The 19,734-nt window shown below is 34.4% G+C and overlaps 1 protein-coding gene across 1 annotated transcript in view; it reads left to right on the forward strand.

The window, feature by feature from the left end:
- LOC140433885 (deleted in lung and esophageal cancer protein 1-like) overlaps positions 1-19,734 on the forward strand; it is a 167,289-nt gene that overhangs the window by 84,103 nt on the left and 63,452 nt on the right. Inside the window, exons 16-19 of the mRNA XM_072521859.1 lie at positions 5,478-5,621; positions 10,289-10,448; positions 16,777-16,905; positions 17,085-17,337. Coding sequence (XP_072377960.1) covers positions 5,478-5,621; positions 10,289-10,448; positions 16,777-16,905; positions 17,085-17,337 — 686 coding nt within the window. The remainder of the gene's footprint in view (positions 1-5,477; positions 5,622-10,288; positions 10,449-16,776; positions 16,906-17,084; positions 17,338-19,734) is intronic.

Below are 19,734 nucleotides of genomic sequence, written 5' to 3' on the forward strand. Positions count from 1 at the left end.
AAAAGAGTGTAAAGAATGTTATAAAAGAACAGTTAAAAGGGATAACGAAGGAAGATTTGAAGTTAAAATACCCTTTAATTCTAATACAAGCCTATTAGGGGACTTAAAACAGCAAGCATATGCGAGACTGCTGCAATTAGAGAAGAAATTTCAAAGAGACACAAACCTACAAAAAGAAGAGGTAGTGTTGTGCGCTCGTTGTTGGTCCCAAAGAATCTACTTGCACTAGATTACAATAACTTACACTAATTTTAAGTGACATATGAAAATAAATGAAGGTGGTCAGATATATTCGAAACTCCAAGAGAGCCAAAAACAAAGACATCAAGGTTTTTGCATCCAACCTCATCCAGCGCCTCGAACACATACGGTATCACAACCAAACTTAAGTACAACTTTAAAGAAAGCCCCTCCTAGATCAGTTTCACTTAATGAGCTTAGATATGAATTAGATAGTTTAGCTGAAACATAAATTCTAAATAATCAAATTATAGGTAGCACTGCTCGGGTGAGGTAATAATTCAAAAACCGAGCGAATTAGTGTTATGATTATTGTTATATTATTATATTATATTTTATATGTTTTAAATATTTCTATTGGTCGTCTGTTTGTTTTTTATATAGTGGCCAATATGTTCAATCACAAATTAACCCCTTAATTTGTAATCTCACATTATTCTTAACTTCTTAATCTATTATAGTTTCACCGTGTATAAGTGACATTGTAAAACCATATCGTATAATATATTATTAATTAGTTCATTTACCTACAACTAAATAAATTACCGAATAATATATTTTCTAATTGAACTTCCCAAGTGTCGCAATTAAGGCGTAGATTAAATTGTGTTGTAAGCAAAGTTTGTTGATATGGTATGATAGGAAGCAATAACCTCTGTGCTGAGGTATGAATTATTTGTGAGATTATAAATTGGGGATTTGAGCTCATGTGAGCGCAGTCTACTACAGTCAATCATAAGTAGTTACCTAACGAACATCATATTGTGTAATTACCAGTAGCTGTCAATAAATCAACACTTTTACTCCACAACTTCAACTTTTATTATACCTATCATCGTCGATCGACAAGAAGCGGACAAAGGGGCATTTAAAAACCGATTCGAACCTCAAATCTACGTTCGAAACTTTCCACCTGAAGAGAAGATTGTTGGCAGTTGAAATGGATTATTTGAAAAGAAGTGCTAAAACATCAAGGCTGGGAAGGAAGACCAACGAATCCATAAGAAATGACATGCTACCTAAAGAATGCTACAGAAACGGTCATTGACAGACTAGAACAACGGTCAGCTACAGGCGGACCGCGGTCCGAATGCGGACCGCGAAAGGTTGAACTGCGGACCGAACTGCGGAATATCGATTGCTGAGTCAAACAAGTTCAAAATAAAACTGCTGTTAATTTTCAAATAGAAAGTGAAATGATAAATAAACATAATAACAATTATGTATAAGTAATGAAATATTGTTTTATAATATTATGTGTATGTTCACAATAACTAAAATATATAAATCTGGGGAATTCTGTTCAAAATCTGGCAACTTTTAAAACACAATTTGGGGAAATAAAATTTATGGGTCTTGCAACGCTGCTGCTACTGACTGACAGTCGCTCACTAGCTGGTCACTGACATGCACGTAGCGCACTACCGTTAATTTGTTTTGTGATTTCTCGCATTTTCGTTCATTTTATAAAACATCTTTTTGTACCTACGTTAATATGGATCCGAAAAGGAGAAAAGTGGACAGTGAAAATAGGAAGTTTCTGGCAGAATGGACTGAACAATATTGTTTTACACTGCCTGATAGGCCGCAAGCGGTTCCGGTGTGCCTTATGCAATAAAACTGTCGCCTTAATCAAAAGTGGAAATTTGAAGCGACACTACGAAACAACTCATCAGCAGTACCACAAAAACTTTCCTATTGGCAGTCAGGCGCGTAAAAAAAAACTTTGGGTATATCTTAGTTCTTACGAAAAAAGCACAAAAATCCTGGTTCGCTGCATGAGCGACCAAGAAAAATCCACAGAGGCAGCGTTACGTGTGTGCTGGATACTTAATTAACACCAAAAACCATTTTCTGATTCTGAGATAGTAAAGGAATGTATGCTGGCAGTAGCTAACTTACTTTTTTTTTAAAGAAAAAAAGATGTTGCCTCAGCAATTCAAAGCATCTCATTGTCAGCACGAAGTAATACACGAAGAACGGAATTTTAGCTGCTGATATTAAAAACTCTCTTCTTAATCTTTTGCAAAAGGCACCTTACTACGCCATAGCACTTGACGAATCATGTGACATTGTTGATGATGAACAAGATTTTTAGGGAGAAGTTGCTAGCAATATTGCCGCTGAAAGGTAACACTCGAGGAGAAGATTTATTCAAGGTTATTGATGAATTAATTTCTAAATCTAACACCAGTTATAATGAAATGATTTCGCTTTCTACTGATGGGGCCTCAGCAATGATTGGTAAAGAAAAAGGTGTAGTAAAAAGAATCAGGGGTAACAAATCAGTGCATAATAGACCAGGCAGCCCTTTGTGGAAAACTTAGTGCTAGACTTAAAGAAGTCATGGACATTTTAGTAAAGTTAATTAATTTTATGAAATCCCATTCTGCTCTTCAGCACCGACATTTCAAGGAGTTTCTTTCTGTATGTGATTCGGCATATTCTGATTTACTATAACACAATAATGCTCTTCGGTTAAGTAAAGGTCAAGTTATTGAACGTTTCTGGCTAATAAAAGAACATGTGATCTCTTTCTCACAAAATATAGATATGTAGGGAGCCAGGGCAAATTTTGAGTATATAACAAACAGGCGAAACATGCTGGTTGCAATGTGACATGCGCATGAGTGGTTTATGTGTGTCGTCACTTTATGTTAATTCAGTCTGTCGTAAGCCGAGTTAGAATACGAGTCATCCGCTGCATTTTAGTGAAACAACGAGGTAAGATATTTTCAGAAGTACAAACATGGGTACCCCGAACCCAAAGGTGATGTTTACGGTAATAATTTTATTTCAACTTATTTTTATTTATTTTAGTATAATGGCGTCAACTAGTAGAGAAAATAGTCGAGTAAAGGCATCAACTAGCAGAGAAAATCGTCGTCCTTTAACTGAGGTAGAATTACAGAGAGAGGCAGACAATTTATGGGAGAATGATAGTGAGAACGACATCGTAGACGATATGTTTAGAGGGGACGAGTCTGATGAAGATTACGTTGAAGAGCAATTTACCTGGCCCCAAAGGAGAAGCGAGCACAGTTCAATCTTCTGAATAATCTTGGAATTTGTTATTCAACGAACAAATGATAGATGTTATTGTTTTGCACTCAAATGAAGAAGTCATTCGTAAATGCAATGATATTAGACAGCAGAGTTACATAAGACCAGTAACTAGAACAGAAGTGAAGGCTTTCATTGGGCTGTTATTTTTAGCAGGTGCATTACGAGTATCTAACTGTAACTTAGATGAACTTTGGTCAGTAAAATTTGGAAATGAAATATTTCGGGCGACGATGTCACAGCAGCAATTCCAATTTATAGCCTTATGTCTGAGGTTTGATAGTAAGGACAGTAGAGCAGAAAGAAAATTAGTGGATAAATTGGCACCTATACGAAAATTATTCGACATTTTTGTGAATAACTGTAAATCGTACTATACACCATACGAATACTGTACTGTAGATGAACAGCTTGTAGGATATAGAGGAAAATGTCCATTTCGAATCTACATGACTAGTAAGCCTGATAAGTATGAAATGAAAATAATGATGCTAAATGATTCAAAAACATATTATATGCTCAATGCAATTCCATACGTTGGAAGAGTAACCACAGAAAACAACGAATCAGTACCGGCTTATTATGTTCGAAAACTTTCACAACCAATACATGGAACTAACCGAAACCTCACTGTTGATAATTGGTTTACGTCAATTCCCTTAGCTGAACAAATGTTAGAACAGTATCAATTAACTCTCCTAGGTACTATGAGAAAAAATAAGAGAGAAATACCTGCTACATTCCCCAAAAAAAAAAGAAGTAGGTACATCGCTATTTGCTTTTGATAGAAATAAAACTCTTGTTTCATATACTCCTAAACAAAACAAAATTGTTCTTTTGCTGTCAACATTGCATTCTGATGACTCTCTTAATGCCATTACGGGTAAGCCCAATATTATACATTCGTATAATGAAACGAAGGGAGGAACAGATATATTTGATCAGCTCTGCCATTCTTACACTACCTCACGGAAGACCAGACGTTGGCCGCTACGAGTTTTTTTTTAATATACTTGATGCTAGTGGAATAAATGCAATGGTTTTGTTTTCTCTCTCAAATCCCCACTGAAAGGAAAGTAGAAACAATAATCGAAAATCTTTTCTAAAGCAGTTAGGAATAAGTCTAATTGAACCATGGTTACAAGAACGATTGACCGTGGCTACTTTACAAAAAACACTGCGGCAAAGAATTTTTGAAATTCTGGGAATTGAAGTCCCCCACCACAACATGATGTTCATTAAACAAAAAAAGTTAGATGCTGCTTTTGTGCAAAAGGAAAAGATAGAAAAACCCGTTTTGCGTGTTCTGAGTGTCGCAGACCATATTGCATGGAACATAGAGACCTGGCTAAGAATAACTAAGACTTATTTTACCAAAAGAGTTTATCTTTTTGTTACAAGGATAGTTATACAGGTGTATTTTGTAGATGATAATTTCAATTTAATGTTTATTTGTTTTAATAACAATGTTTTATGTTTGAATATTATTTTATGTTATTTTTGAATTTCAACAATCAATATCATTTCAATATATCTCTTTGTGAAATACCACACCATGCTTAAATTTTTTTCTACACATTCTACTAAGATTAGATATTCTCCCAAATCCATAAAATATTCACATTTTCTGTGTTTTTGCTAAAAAACAGCTTTGGGTTTCTGAGACCCGAGTGTGAAGTTCATGCCTTAAAAAATAAGTGTGATGTACCAGGGTTAAATGTTATCATTTGTTTTTTTTTCTGGACCTTGTTCAAATTTTCTTCTAGTATCCGGACCCCACATAAAATTACTTGCCGACCCCTGAACTAGAAAGAAAAAGTTTAAAATGGTTTAAACACCTACGGTTTGAGCATGCCTTGGACCGGGAGGATTGACGGAGGAGAACGGGAATACGGCGATAGCCGTCTCTAAAATATATTGTACGTATTTACAAGTTGGATCCTGTAATATATATATATATACATATTTAACGTTTACTATATATATTATGTATCTAGATGTTTTGGCTGGCCCTAGGGATCGAACCTGGAACTTTTGTATGATACTGAAAATTTCTACTATTAGAGCTATCTGGCCCGCCTAGTCACTAACTACACACTTTAGCCTAATACATAGGTTATTTTTTAAACGGAAGTAATTTTTTATTTAGAGTTACAAACACGTTTTATTTTTAGAGACTTATACATGAAGAATATAATAATTCTGCATCTCAGTCAGATAAAGTTACGAAAGAACTAAATCAAGATGTTATTAAACTAAATTTTACGACCGACGAACATGAATTTAAGCTTCCGCTAGAATGTAAAAACAGTCTTAAGGTATAGTAGTAGTAAACAAAATATATATATAAATATATATATATATATATATATATATATATATATATATATATATATATATATATATATATATATGATTATAATTTAAGGCTATCCAATAAATATCCCTATAAATATTAAAAGTTACCTTAAATTTAATGCAGAGTCCATACGGAGCCTTATATTCTACCTTTACGGAAACGTTCAATTCTATTCTACATTTATACTTGTAAAATATAATGTAACTTTTAACCCCTTGACTACCAGCGGTACGTTATTGACAAGAACTTATTAGCTTATGAAATCCTTTGTTTTGTTTATTTGTAAAAACCTTTCTACTTAAATATTTCAAAGTTTTTTTATTTTCTGTATTTATAAAATTATTAAAGTACAGTGGTACCTCGACATACGAGTGTAATTCGTTCCGTAATCTTGCTCGTGTGTCAAATTGCTCGTATGTCAAAGTAATTTTCCCCATCGAAATTAACTGAAACGTTATTAATCCGTTCCAGTCCCAAAAAAGCACGTTAGTTGTTTTTGTTAAGTGTTTATAAATAAGAGAAATGTATTTAAAAGAAGAAACATTTATTTATAAGTAACAAAAAATACATACATATTCTGTAAAAACATAAGAAAAAAGTACTTACGGAAGCACTTAATTTTCGTCAGTGGTCTTCGCTTTTTTCGTCCCACTTTGCTTATTTTCATCTGCAGATCGTTTAAAAAAACTGTCCAAGGAGGTTTGTTTCTTCATGTCTTTTAGAACATTGAATATTCACATAAATGTGTTAGATAAGTTTCGTTGAACAACACTGATGCTCGACCAGTTGCAGGATTTCCCAGGCATTCCCAGGATCTCCTTTATATCTCTTGTAGAGACAACGTCTTCCATTTCTGGCTCCTCTTCAAAACTAATTTTTGGTTGAACCACCGTATGCTGCTGCGAATGTAGTTCGTCTAACTCCTCGGTTGTCAGCTCCTGTGACTGTTCCTTGAGAAGTTCGTTCACATCTCTTTCATCCACCTCTAGACCCATGAATTTTCCAAGAGAAACAATTTCATCTACCACTGGCACTTCGGGTTCCAGTCCTTCGCAGGCCCTTTCATCTACGGCCTCAGGCCACAGCTTCCTCCATGCAGAGGTTAAGGTCCTTGTAACACCTAGCCAGGCCTGCTCAATAATTATTAGGCATATTACTATGTTAAAAAGCCCTACCAGAACTGTCGACGGGTAAGGTTTGTGTTCTCCGTCACGTCAAAGCAGCGCCGAAAAATGTGCTTAGTATACAACTTAAAATTAGAAATCACTTGCTGATCCATGGGCTGCAATATGAGAGTGGTGTTGGCTGGTAGATAGAGAATCTTTATAAACTTGGAACTCTTGGAGTAAATCATCTTTGAGATTTGGTGGGTGAGAAGGGGCATTATCGAGGACAAATTGATTTGCATGGGTAGCTTGTTTTGCTGTAGATATTTTTTTAACAGGAGTGGCACCAGCTTTATCCATTCCACAAAGAATTTCCTAGTGACCCACGCCTTTGGATTTCTTCCTCCTCATAACTGGTAGTTTTTCTTTTAAAATCCTATGTGACTTAAAGGCTCTGGAATTTTCTGAATGGTACACTAATAGAGGTTTGATTTTACAGTCGCCACTCGCATTGGTGCACAGTAGTAGAGTTAATCTATCTTTCATAGGTTTGTGACCTGGCATCGTCTTCTCCTCTGCCGTTATGAAAGTCCTATTCGGCATCTCTTTGCAGAAAAGCCCTGTCTCGTCATAGTTGAAGACTTGTTGGGGGATGTATCGTTTGGCTTCTATTAAAGTTGTCTATTCATTCTAAAGTTTTCAAAACAGCCCTGACTGGCTTTTAGCGAGTCTTCCGATCAATGATGTACCTTCTCACATATGATGTTTTGTGTTAAGGTTCCTCCTTGAAACTGCTTCTCTGTCATCCACACCATTAGTAGTTTTTCCATCTTTTCAAGGAGAGAAGTCCGGAGCTTAGAAATTATTGTAACGCCTTTCGCATTATACCATTTATCACCTCCTTCCGTTTAAGTACAGTACATATCATTGATGTGGTACGCCCTTACATCCTCGCCAAGTCCGTTACTCGTACACCTTGCTCATGTTTCTCAATGATTTCACGTTTTAGTTCAATAGACATTATCTTCTTCTTCGAACCCATGTTTGTAAAAATAAATATACTATTGTAATGTACAAAAAGCACAAAACGTGAACCCAACTTATCAACAATACTTCGAAAATGAGGAAACAAGCAAAGCAGACAGACTGAGGTCTATAGTACAAATTTACACAGTGTAAATTACACCGAGAGTTCAATATGGTTAGTGTTAGAATCCGAATTTTTGTCGGATTTAACTTCCAATGACCATTTAATTTGTCGGTCTAAGTAATAGTCACGTACAAACCCGTAAAATGATCTTTATGGTGAGGCCGTAAAGATCTATTACCAGTAAAACTTTTTACTTACAAAGCAAATTAGTAGTCAAATAAGAGGTATGAATTTGAATAAAAATCAATTCCTCGTATCTCAAATCTTGCTCTCATCTCAAAGCAAAATATCGCTCGCTCCGTGGCTCTTATCTCAAAATACTCGTATATTAGGGCGCTCGTATATCGAGGTACCACTGTATTATAGAGTTAACGGAATAGTATATTGATGTATTTTTCAAGAAATATATTGTTGGTAGAGTTGCCTACATCTACCTATCGTCCGTCGGCAAATTTAAACAAATACCACCTTTAGTCCAGACAAATAATAAAGATATTTTTTTATATCCAAAATGAGATGTTTTAACCAAATTATGCTTCAAATATAATGTGCAGAATAATTTTGAATTCGGTTCCTTCAAAGTAGAAAAAAAGTTTAATTTCTCTTGCGTATTTATCGTCTAATAATTTTAACTGTACTAATACTCAAGAATTTAAATTATAAAATGAATCATTTACAATGAGTAATAAGATTGTTAAAATATCGGTAAGTGCTTATCTTAAAAGGGAATTTTTTGATTAGTTGTCATCTTTGCAACGAAGTTATTTATATATGCGCAATGGTTAAATTTTGATTTGTGTTGAAATTTCGTTGTTTTGAGGTGGTCGTTATAAAAGTGATAATAAAAAACAACGACACTGAAACTAAAACTGTGGAAAAGAGCTAAAATTTAACTAGCCATTCGCCTTGTTCCTCATGAATGTAAAGTGCCAATACTCTCTCCTCCAGATTCTTTGGACGATATACATGATGTTCACGAGCCATTGGATCAGCAAGGTGATAGTGAAGAAGACAGTGATTGCTACGATCCTGGTACAATCGATCTCAATCCATTCTAACAATTTAAACTGAACGATTTAGTAACAGACCAAGGCCTTTCTAAATAATCGGCAGAAGTTTTAGGATTTATATTGAAAAATAAACATATGTTGGCTCCGAATACATCCTTTTCTTAGTATAGATGTAGAAAAAAGAAACTTGTTTCTTTCTTCCCACAAGAAGAGACCTGGTGTTTTGCAGTGATTTTCCTGGACCTATAGGACATTTCAAACTAGAATATGCTTCTAATAAGTAGAGAATTTTTATTTATTTTTTAAAAAGCCTTAAAGCAATACTTGTACACAATGGCAATAGGTATGCTTCTATACCAGCTGGACACTCGGTTCACTTGAAAGAATGTTACAAAAACCTTTAACTAGTTTTAAGTAAACTCTGCTATTGATACCACAAATGGACATTGTATGCTGATTTAAAAATTATTTTAATGCTGCGTGGTCGACAAAGTGGCTATACAAAATTCCCTAGCTTTCTTGATGTTGGGGCTAATGAAACAATTTGTTAAGGCGTTGACTGAAAAAAGGGAGTGTTTCAGATATCTTTATGGACAGTTTCCAGCTTTATCCAGGGAAAGGCTAAAGTAAGAAATCTTTGTCGGACCGTACACCGGTCGGACAAGACAATCATCGCAGACATGATCGACAACTTTAAGAAGCTGGGCTGTAACATGAGGGTTAAACTTCACTTTCTTCACTCAAATCTTGACTACTTCCTGGTAAACCTAGATCAGGGCGAAAGATTTCACCAATGCATCAAATAAATGGAAAGAAGAAACGTTCTTATGATAGTAGACTACTGTTGGATGATAAAAAGAGATAATCCTCAATGAGACCAAAGCCGGAAAAGCAGTAAAAGAAGCTTCGACAGAAAGCGAAAGCCTTATTATATGGACTTTTAAAGAGAAATGTTAGTACAGGAAATGTAGTTTAAAACAGGATTAATAAAGAAACTAAATTTAATAACGTTGGAAAAAGGTGAAAAATTGCTTACATTTTGTGAGACATTTTTATACCCAAACATACACCCTACTTTGTTAGAAAATCTGACATGATATACAAAAATGGTTTGCATTATTAAAATTAGCGCTGAAAAATACATAAAAGGCAGTTATCAAATTTCAAACAACTTTCAAAAAATTTTTAGTTACAAGCATGTGTTATTTGTAGATATATTTGACAATAAATTTATTCGGGACCAAAGATGAATTTCAATTAAACAAGCCTCGTATATAATTAACAAATATGCAAATTAATTAAGTTACTGCGGTTTCTCTTACACTATTCTTTAACACAAATATTGAACTTATTCTTTTAGTCCACAGAAGGTGAGGAAGATTTTCAGAATAAAAGTACTACATCCATATTCTCAGGAATAGCAGATCAAAATTTAGAATATATGTTAAGGCAAAGTTCCGACGAAAGTCTATTTCTGCATGAAGATGTTATAGAAATACGTAATATACAAGCTTTTACTGGTACGTTTACTGTATATGTTACCAATTACTTGGTACCTAATTTTCGTTAGACAGTTTTTGTAGAACATATATTTGCTTAATTATTATTTCGTGAGTGTATAAATTAAATACGACCATAATCAACACTTTCCTTGAGTGTATGTAATTTTCACTTGGAGCAAACAGTGCAGAAGAAAACACCACCATTTTAACGGAGAGTGGAGGGTGGTTGCATTGGTTCCGGTACAGGTACAGTACAATACAAAATGGAAAATATGAACCTTAATAAGTTTCCAGTTACGGCAGAACACTTTTTAAAGAAAATATAAAATAGGATTTTTATTTGTCAAAAAAAAAATGCTGAAATTTTAGTGTGAAATAATCAACTTATATTGTTTGTAAGCTATTTTCTTGGGTCTTCTTAATGCAATTTACTATTTTTGTTGGAGATAAGCCACAATTTACTTTAAAATTAAGTTTATTTGACGTTTCGATTTCCACTTCGGAAATCGTTCTCAAAATACAAAACATTAATAGTAAACATTAATAACAATGTTAATTACACAAACTTAATACACGTTATATAAACTTAATTTAAAAGTAAAATTGTAGCTTATTTCCAATAAAAATAGTAATGTGTGGCAATATGTGGCAATTTATGTTAGCAGCATTATTTACTAAATGGATTCGCAAATATTTGGGAAAGAAAAGATTGGAAAATTGAAAATTAAGTTTTTAGTTTTACCATTAATAATTATTAATTTAACTGGTAATCATTAAGACCTCTGCACCAAGACTAAAAGGGTTCAGGTGGTGTTTATGCGAGTTAAAACAACTACTAAATCAGACACTTCAGAAGGTTCCTTCTAGGAGTGCCAAATTTTTATAAACAAGCCAAGTGTTTAAAATATGTAGGTATTTTTGATATTCTTGTACATTTTATTTGAAATGAAATCACTACGAATTTTGAACGTTTACTCAAAATTGTGATTCTAAATTTGAATTCAGAATTAAAATTTAGAAAAAATCAAGAAGAATTCAAAATTCAGAAACAGAATTTCGAGCAACCGTTCAAAATTCGCAGTGATTTCATTTTGAATAAAATCTACAATAATATCTAAACTACCTAATATCTAAAACGATTTGCTGCACACCTTGCTGTTCACCCTGCTGCTCCCCTTGCTGTTATCCATGTTGTCCCTCTTGCGTTCCTTGTGTATACTACCCATGTTTTATTCTTTCTGCATCCCGTGTTCATAACGAAACAAATATCAACAAAATGAAAAAACAAAAAAAAACAAGCCGCAGTATGACCTTTATGATGATACTGATACATTACTCTAAGTGTTCAAAATGGTTATAGTGTTTAAAGGAGAACTAAATGGGATTAGTTCGTTTGAATGTCATAAAAATGAAAGCTCATATAGAATAACGTCAAAAAATATTAATAAACATTAATTTAAAATATTAATATATTTTTGATTTGAAATAATTAATTTGTCTTATGAGAAAAACAGGAACAAAAAATATGAAATAGATAAAATTATCCAAATTGACACAAAGAAAATTTGAACAAGTTTTTTATAGAGCACAAAGTCTGATAGAAAAACAATGGATCACGATCTGCTTATGAAATTATGAAATCAAAGTTACTAGAATGATCCTTGATGCCATTCAGTCTCTGCAGCATTTCAAAAAATACCATAAAACTCAATAGAAGACAACCCCTTACCCTATCACAATATTTTTTAATTGTCAGCCATTGAAGATAATTTCCTATCAACGTCGTCTGCAGTACCAAGCTATATAATAGACATATATCTTCCAAACACCGAAGCTTTTCCACTTTTAGATACGGTTTCTTACTTTTTCACCTTTTTTTCTCAGATGGTTCTGATGATCTAAGACCTTTGGAGGCCATATGTTACCGAAAAAAAAAAAATCCTTTTTTAACACGTCGGCTTTAAGACGATGAAGAAAGAAGATTGATGACATATTGACAAGGGGTGGCTCCGTAAGTAGCCTAAACAAAATAATTCTATGAAAATAATAAAAATATTTATATATTTTATATTTTATTGAGAGTGATAAAGAATTTAAATCTTACCGCAAAAAATACGTATTATCGATCACACAATCGTAGTTAAAAAAAAAAACGAATTATTAAACGTCACCAGCAATCGCAATAACAAAACTAATAATGCCTCAAAACTCGGCGTTTGGATTTTTTATATACCCTATTGCCAGACTTAATGATAATATAGATATTATAAATTAGCACTTAAAAAAGAAATGCAGCTAAGTTTATAATATGCAGTTGGTTTCGTGAGAAATACTACGTACTGCTAACATAAATATACACCCAGACAAAATTAATTATCGGGTGAAACTTGGAAGTAAGACGTAATCATAAGCTACGGGGTGTTAGAAGTAAAGCACAGTTAAAATTTTAAGAGCTAGGACAATGAAACGCTATGAGTCTATCTGAATACTAAATCTAACAATTGAATGGAGAAATATATGTATATGAGTATTTACAAGAAAAAAAGAAAAAAATTAATACAAATTGAGACAAGATATTAGATGAAATTAATTCAGTAGGGGTACACAAATGTTAATCTGACAAAAATTTGTTCTTCTTCTTCACGTGCCATCTCCGCGACGGAGGTTGGCAATCATCATGGCTATTCTGATCTTAGATGCTGCTGCTCTGAATAGTTCAATTGATGTGCATCCGTACCATTCCCTCAAGTTACGCAACCATGAGATTCTTCTTCTTCCTACACTTCTCTTGCCCTGGATTTTCCCTTGTATAATCAATTGAAGTAGGTTGTATCTCTCATTACGCATAACATGCCCCAGGTATTGCAGCTTTCGTGTCTTGATGGTTTCCAATACTTCCATTCTTTTGTTGATTCTTCTCATGACTTCGTTGTTTGTTACATGCTCGGTCCATGATATCTTCAGGATTCTTCTATACACCCACATTTCAAATGCTTCCAACTTTTTAGCAGTCGACGCGTTAAGTGTCCATGCTTCTATCCCATAAAGCAGAGTCGAGAAAATATAGCACCTTGCCAGCCTAACTCTCAAGTCCAATTTTAGTTCTCTTGCACAAAGTACCTTTCTCATTTTATTGAAGTTTGTACGTGCTTTCTCTATTCGAACTTTGATTTCTTTGGAGTAATCGTTTGTGTGATTAATTATTGTGCCAAGATAGTGGTAGTTTTCAACTTGTTCTAAAGCACTACCGTTAATTGTCAGGCTTTCACCATTATTTTGGGTTTTTGATATCCTCATAAATTTGGTTTTCTCGGTGTTTATTGATAATCCATATTCCTCTCCATACTCAACTATCTTGTTCATTAGCTTTTGGAGGTCTCGGAGGTTGTCTGTTATTATGATAGTATCGTCCGCATATCTAATGTTGTTAATTGGTGTTCCATTGACTTTGATTCCTGCTGTTTCTCCCTCAAGAGCTCTTTTCATAATTTCTTCAGAGTATGCATTGAATAGTAGTGGTGACAATACACACCCCTGTCGCACTCCTCTTTTAACTTCGAACTCTTCTGATGTGTGTTCATTAATGCGTACGTGTGCCTGCTGTTTATAATATAGATTTGTTATAATTCGAAGGTCATTGTGTTGTATTTGTTTTGCTTTGAGGATCTCCATTAGCTCTTTGTGGCGGACTTTGTCGAAAGCTTGTTGTAGTCTATGAAACAGACGTACATATCTTGGTTCACATCCAAGCATCTCTGGATTAGTACGTTGAATGCAAATAGAGCTTCACGGGTACCTACGCCATTACGGAATCCAAATTGAGTTTCTTCAATATCCATATCAAGTGTTTTGTAAATGCGTTTATGAATGATCTTTAAAAACAATTTAAGTGTGTGAGACATCAGGCTTATGGTACGGTGGTCAGTGCATTCTCTAGCATTTTTCTTTTTTGGGAGACAAATGAATGTTGAGGTCAACCATTCGTTGGGTATGTCACCCGATTGATAAATTTTATTAAAAAGCTTTAAGAGGACATCAATGTACTCATTTTCTATTATTTTAAGGATATCAATAGGCAGTTGATCTGGCCCCGGGCTTTTTCCGTTTCTGGTGTTCTTTAGTGCATACATTATTTCTTCCTTTGTAATTTCTGCACTTGTTTCTCTGTCCTCAAAAGACAAGTCTTGTGGGTTTCCTCTTTCGTCGTCGAAGAGCTCTTCCATATACTCTTCCCATCGTTTTAGTTTTTCGTCAGTCGTTATCATAGTATTTCCATTTTTATCTAAAAGAGTTGCATTGTGGTTTCTTTTTTGCAGTCCTGCTATTTCTTTAACCTTTTTATGTATGTTGAATAGGTCGTATTTGTTCTGAAGATCCTCTATCTCTTTACATTTTTCCTCATAGTAAGTTTGTTTTGTCTCTCTTATCTTTTTTCTGATTTCGTTGTTAATGATTTTGTAATTGTGACTGTCTTTGTTCTTGGCTTGTCTTCGTTGTTCCATCATGCCGAGTATCTCGTCGGTCATCCAATTGTCTTTCTTTCGTGTCGGTTCTTTTAATATCTCTTTGCATGGAGCGAGGAGGCAGTTTTTTAGTGTTTCCCATTGTTCGTTTAAAAATTTGTTAATGGCACCTTATTCAGTGAAGACTGATGATCAATAAACTATTGATAAGCAGTACAAGTCAGATATTTTCGAGTTATTCTGTTACTTTCAGGATGCATCAATGTTTTAGTTTATCGTATTGTCCCTGTTTAGGATTTTTAACTATCCTCTTCAGGATTTGTAATTTTTAATCACTTTGTTACGTACAAAGCTGATGCTGGTAGTTTTATGTGTACCGGAGTACTGCAAAGTCGGAAGGTTGTCTGAGCTTGTCTGACACGAAAGAGCTCAAAGCTGACTGTTTAGCAGGTTAAATGAAGGGGCTGCTTTTTCAGCGCTTGAAATAAAAAATATATACTACAAAAACTTATGTTAATAAGGATATGTTTTAGTAATGGGTGATGAGGAAATATTTGCAGTTATTTACTTTTGGTAGACAGCTATCGTTATGGGAATTAGGTGATGAGAGTGGTGTAGCTTTATACCGTTTTGTGGGACAAGTGCCGTAGACTCTGCGTAACGATAAGGTTTTACATATTAATTATAACAGTTGCCTGATTGCAATCAGTCTGTTGATCCGTCCGTCGTGCCAAATTAATCAAAAGTACAACTAGACACGTTATGAGGTACAATAATGCAATAAAAGTAGACTGCTCAGATTGTAACCTATATTGATAATTTGAAATGCTGCTGTGAGCTTCAAGAAATACCGTAAGTGGGCGCTCACTACTAGGTGCCGACCCCCGCTTTGACCATAGGATCGTACCATATTATCAATCGCCAGGTAAAATATATTCATTATTTTAATTCACTGCCACTGCTATGATCTAGGCAGGATACGATGCGATAAGGTATACTCGCATTTAAAATATTGTATTTAGTAGTATTAGATCGTACGATATCGATCGATATCGATATCGTACGATCCTATGGTCGGAGCGAGGGCCGGCGCCTCGTTATGAGCGTTCACATGGTATCCGTTATGAACGTACCCTTATTGAGCGCTCATAACGAGGCGCCGACCCTCGCTAAGACCATAGGATCGTACCTATTATCAATCGATAGGTAAAATACATGCATTATTTTAAATGCGAGCGTTCACTGTCAACGCTATGCTCTAGGCGAGGATCCGATGCGATGGTCACCGTTATGAACGTACCCAAAGTCTCTTCTTTTTGATACTCTCAAGGATTTTCTCTAGCGTGTTAATGGGAGAGATAGTTCTGATGGATTTTAAATAGTTACGGAGTTACCCTTGTTTGGTACCGTTCATATCGTCATCTATCTGAAACTAATGTCACGCTAGCCCTTACAACTCTCCTGATCGAACCTTGGAGTTGTTCGAAGAAGCTACCGCTGTAGAGATAATTCCACGATGTTCTGAAAGTGGGTCGAAGATTCAAAAAAATATACATATAGGTATATGTATATCATATATCTATATATGTATGTATATAATATATATATATATATATATATATACATATATATATACATATATATATATATATATATATATATATATATATATATATATATATATATATATATATGAGAGCAATTTAGATTTGGGAGTCTAAAATATAAATTTGTACGGTTAGATAAATACATGTTATAAATTAGTTATATTTTAGTGTTAGTGTCAAAAGACTTTACATAACTTAAAATAAATATTACACTATCTTATACTTGTATATATTTATCATTGTTTGAAAAATCCTTTTACCATTAACATGTTTTAGCTACAAGAATATCAATTTATATAGAGAACATTAGCCCTATATCTGTAATTTATAACATTCAATTGAGAAACTTTTATTACCACAAAAATTTTGATCATACTGCTGTGAGACAGAAAGTAAAAAATATTGGTAAGATTCTTATTATTATTAACATATGCAGTTAAATAAGTTTAGTTGAATTAATCTTATTTATAAATTATAAATTTTTCGGTAGTCATGTCACTATGTTGTTCCTTGTGGAACATATAGTGATCATATCTTGGTAGTCTAGTAATTACTGCTCCTAATAAAGTGCTTTTTTATTTTAGTAGATCTATGCAAAGATACACCTCATGGAATCGTCGTACAACCAGATATTCAAGAAGATCAAATTGAAGGATATTGCGCTTTAAGAATAGATTTTTGGATATATGCAAACACTTTTGGCATATATACAGAGGAAATAATTGTGGAAGTGTCGGAAATTCCAGATTATCACTTTTCTATGATAATTGAAGTTGTTGGATGTCCAGTTCAAATTCCCTTGGCACTAAATTGTATTACTAAATATCCAACAATTAGGTAATTATTGCATTTATTTGTGATTGTAGTGATTTTATTAAAAATAAATTCTTTAACTGCTGTGATTTGATGAAGCGCAAGTACGGCTATTGATTTGTAAGTACATTAAGAGTGAGTATTTCGCGTGACAAAAATCGACCAGAAATTAGAGTTGCCAGAGTCATAAATTATTGAAGGTTTGTATAAATTCTAGATCTACTGTATTGCATATTTTTTGGTACCATTTATTTTCATTTAAAATATAATAACATTGATGGAGACTAAAATTTGTGTTTTAAAAAACCGGACCGTTAAAGCTGTTTATTTTAGCAGCAGTCCATTAATTATTCTGTTTTTTGGTGCTATAAGGTGGTAAGTTATATTTATTTCTTCTTCTTGAACTTCTTATTTGTTATCACATATCTATTAGTCTTTTCTCATCGGCTTTTTTTTATAGTTTGAACTTTTTAAACCTTTTAACTTATCAACTATCTTTATTATTATAATTAATTTTAACTCACAAGTCCTGATCTAAATTTGTAGTTCTGTCACGGTCATTAACGAATCAATCATCAACATCGACTAACTGTAGTAGGCCACACCTCTCCTTCCTTACCCCAATAAGTTCTATATCTGGTTGAAGATACACTTTTTCCGCTGGAACAAAATCGTAAGAAAGAGATATACTCACATATACGTTTTAAATTGTAATCTAAGCTGCTGAATTTAGATATGAAGTAACAAAATAGTTCCTACTTATTTTTTAATATAATTTTGTTTTTTTATATAAGGGTACATTGTGTATATTATCTTTTATTTATTTGAGTAAAGTAATGCTACCTGATTTTGGTTTACTTCATAGTATGTATACCTTGGCAATAGTTTGCACAGTACAACCTGTCTGAACCTGTACCTAAGTAGATATTTTATGTTAAATCATAATTTATATAAACGCTAGAATGCCAAGGCTTTTATCGAAATTAATTAACATTATATGGGGCTGCTTCACTTTCGTCCTCAATGTAGTGTCATCCAGGTGCCACCAATCACGCACCTCGACGTGCATCGCCCTTCCTTCTGGAACTTATAATTAAATTTAATTGGTTGAGAAATAAAAAAGTTTCATATAAAAGTTAATTTATCTTTAAATATGGGACATTTTCGGATCTCAAGTCAGTAGTGTGAGTAGTGTCAGTAGTGTCTAGTACATGGTTTTACCCGTGTAGGGTAGCTCCCTAGAGCACTTTGCTCGAAGGGCTCTGCAAACTTTCTAAGACTCTGAAGGTGAGTCTTCTTCTTCTTAGAAAGACTGTGTTTTATTTCCACCACCAATAAAACCATAAAGGCATTGTCTCTTCAAGACAATGCCACAATAAGAGCGTACCGGCTAACTACGCAATATTACACCATATTGCGCAATAGTTAGAACAATTAATAAACATGGAAACTTGCACCAAGTTGCTAACACTTTTTCATACGTCTTTTAATTACACCGGAGACGACATGGCGCCCAACCATTTAACGAATTCTACCACGACTCCGAGATGTCAGAGTTCTCATGCTCCGCGATCGAAAATCGCAAAAGTTCCAACACGACGCTTGCATCAAAACCACTCAAGAAAACAGCGGGGAGAAGCTACGGAAGTTAGTACACCAAACTAACACGCCGATATCCACCTTCTGCAGCCCTGAAACCGTCGATGTGCCATATCTCCGACGAGCCAGCCTACTTGATGCTAAGTACCTGATGCGATGGATGTCTCCGCAGTAGCCAGTCACTGCCTGCCCTACCATTATGTGGTCCAGAGTCACCACGGAGGCTCAGGCAAACTCGCCTACGACACACCGGCGACATGCAGATGGGAAACGTATAGCTAGAGAGGACGAAGCCGCCGTAGAACGAGCACATCGCCGAGGATGGACCTGCAGATGCTGTCAACAACACCGACCACCGCCTGTGAGTGTTTTTGTGCAGTGCAAGTGCGTGCTACGCAAGTGTACGCGAGTGTAGTGTGTGTTAGAGAACTGTAAGTTAATTTGACAATATGGACATATACATTTTTAATATATTTTATGCATCTTTTTTCTTTTATATATGTGAATTGTAAAAAAAATGTTTTTCTTAAGTTTTTTTAATAAAATTAGCTTTTTTTATCAGCCTCAGAGTCTCCAAAGCAGGGGGGATGTCATCCAGGTGCCACCAATCACGCACCTCGATGTGCATCGCCCTTCCTTCTGGAACTTATAATTAAATTTAATTGGTTGAGAAATGAAAAAGTTTCATATAAAAGTTAATTTATCTTTAAATATGGGACATTTTCGGATCTCAAGTCAAGTCAAGTAGTGTATGGTGTAGTTTTACCCGTGTAGGGTAGCTCCCTAGAGCACTTTGCTCGAAGGGCTCTGCAAACTTTCTAA

Source organism: Diabrotica undecimpunctata, chromosome 2 (assembly GCF_040954645.1).
Source record: "Diabrotica undecimpunctata isolate CICGRU chromosome 2, icDiaUnde3, whole genome shotgun sequence".
Taxonomy (NCBI): Eukaryota; Metazoa; Arthropoda; class Insecta; order Coleoptera; family Chrysomelidae; genus Diabrotica; species Diabrotica undecimpunctata.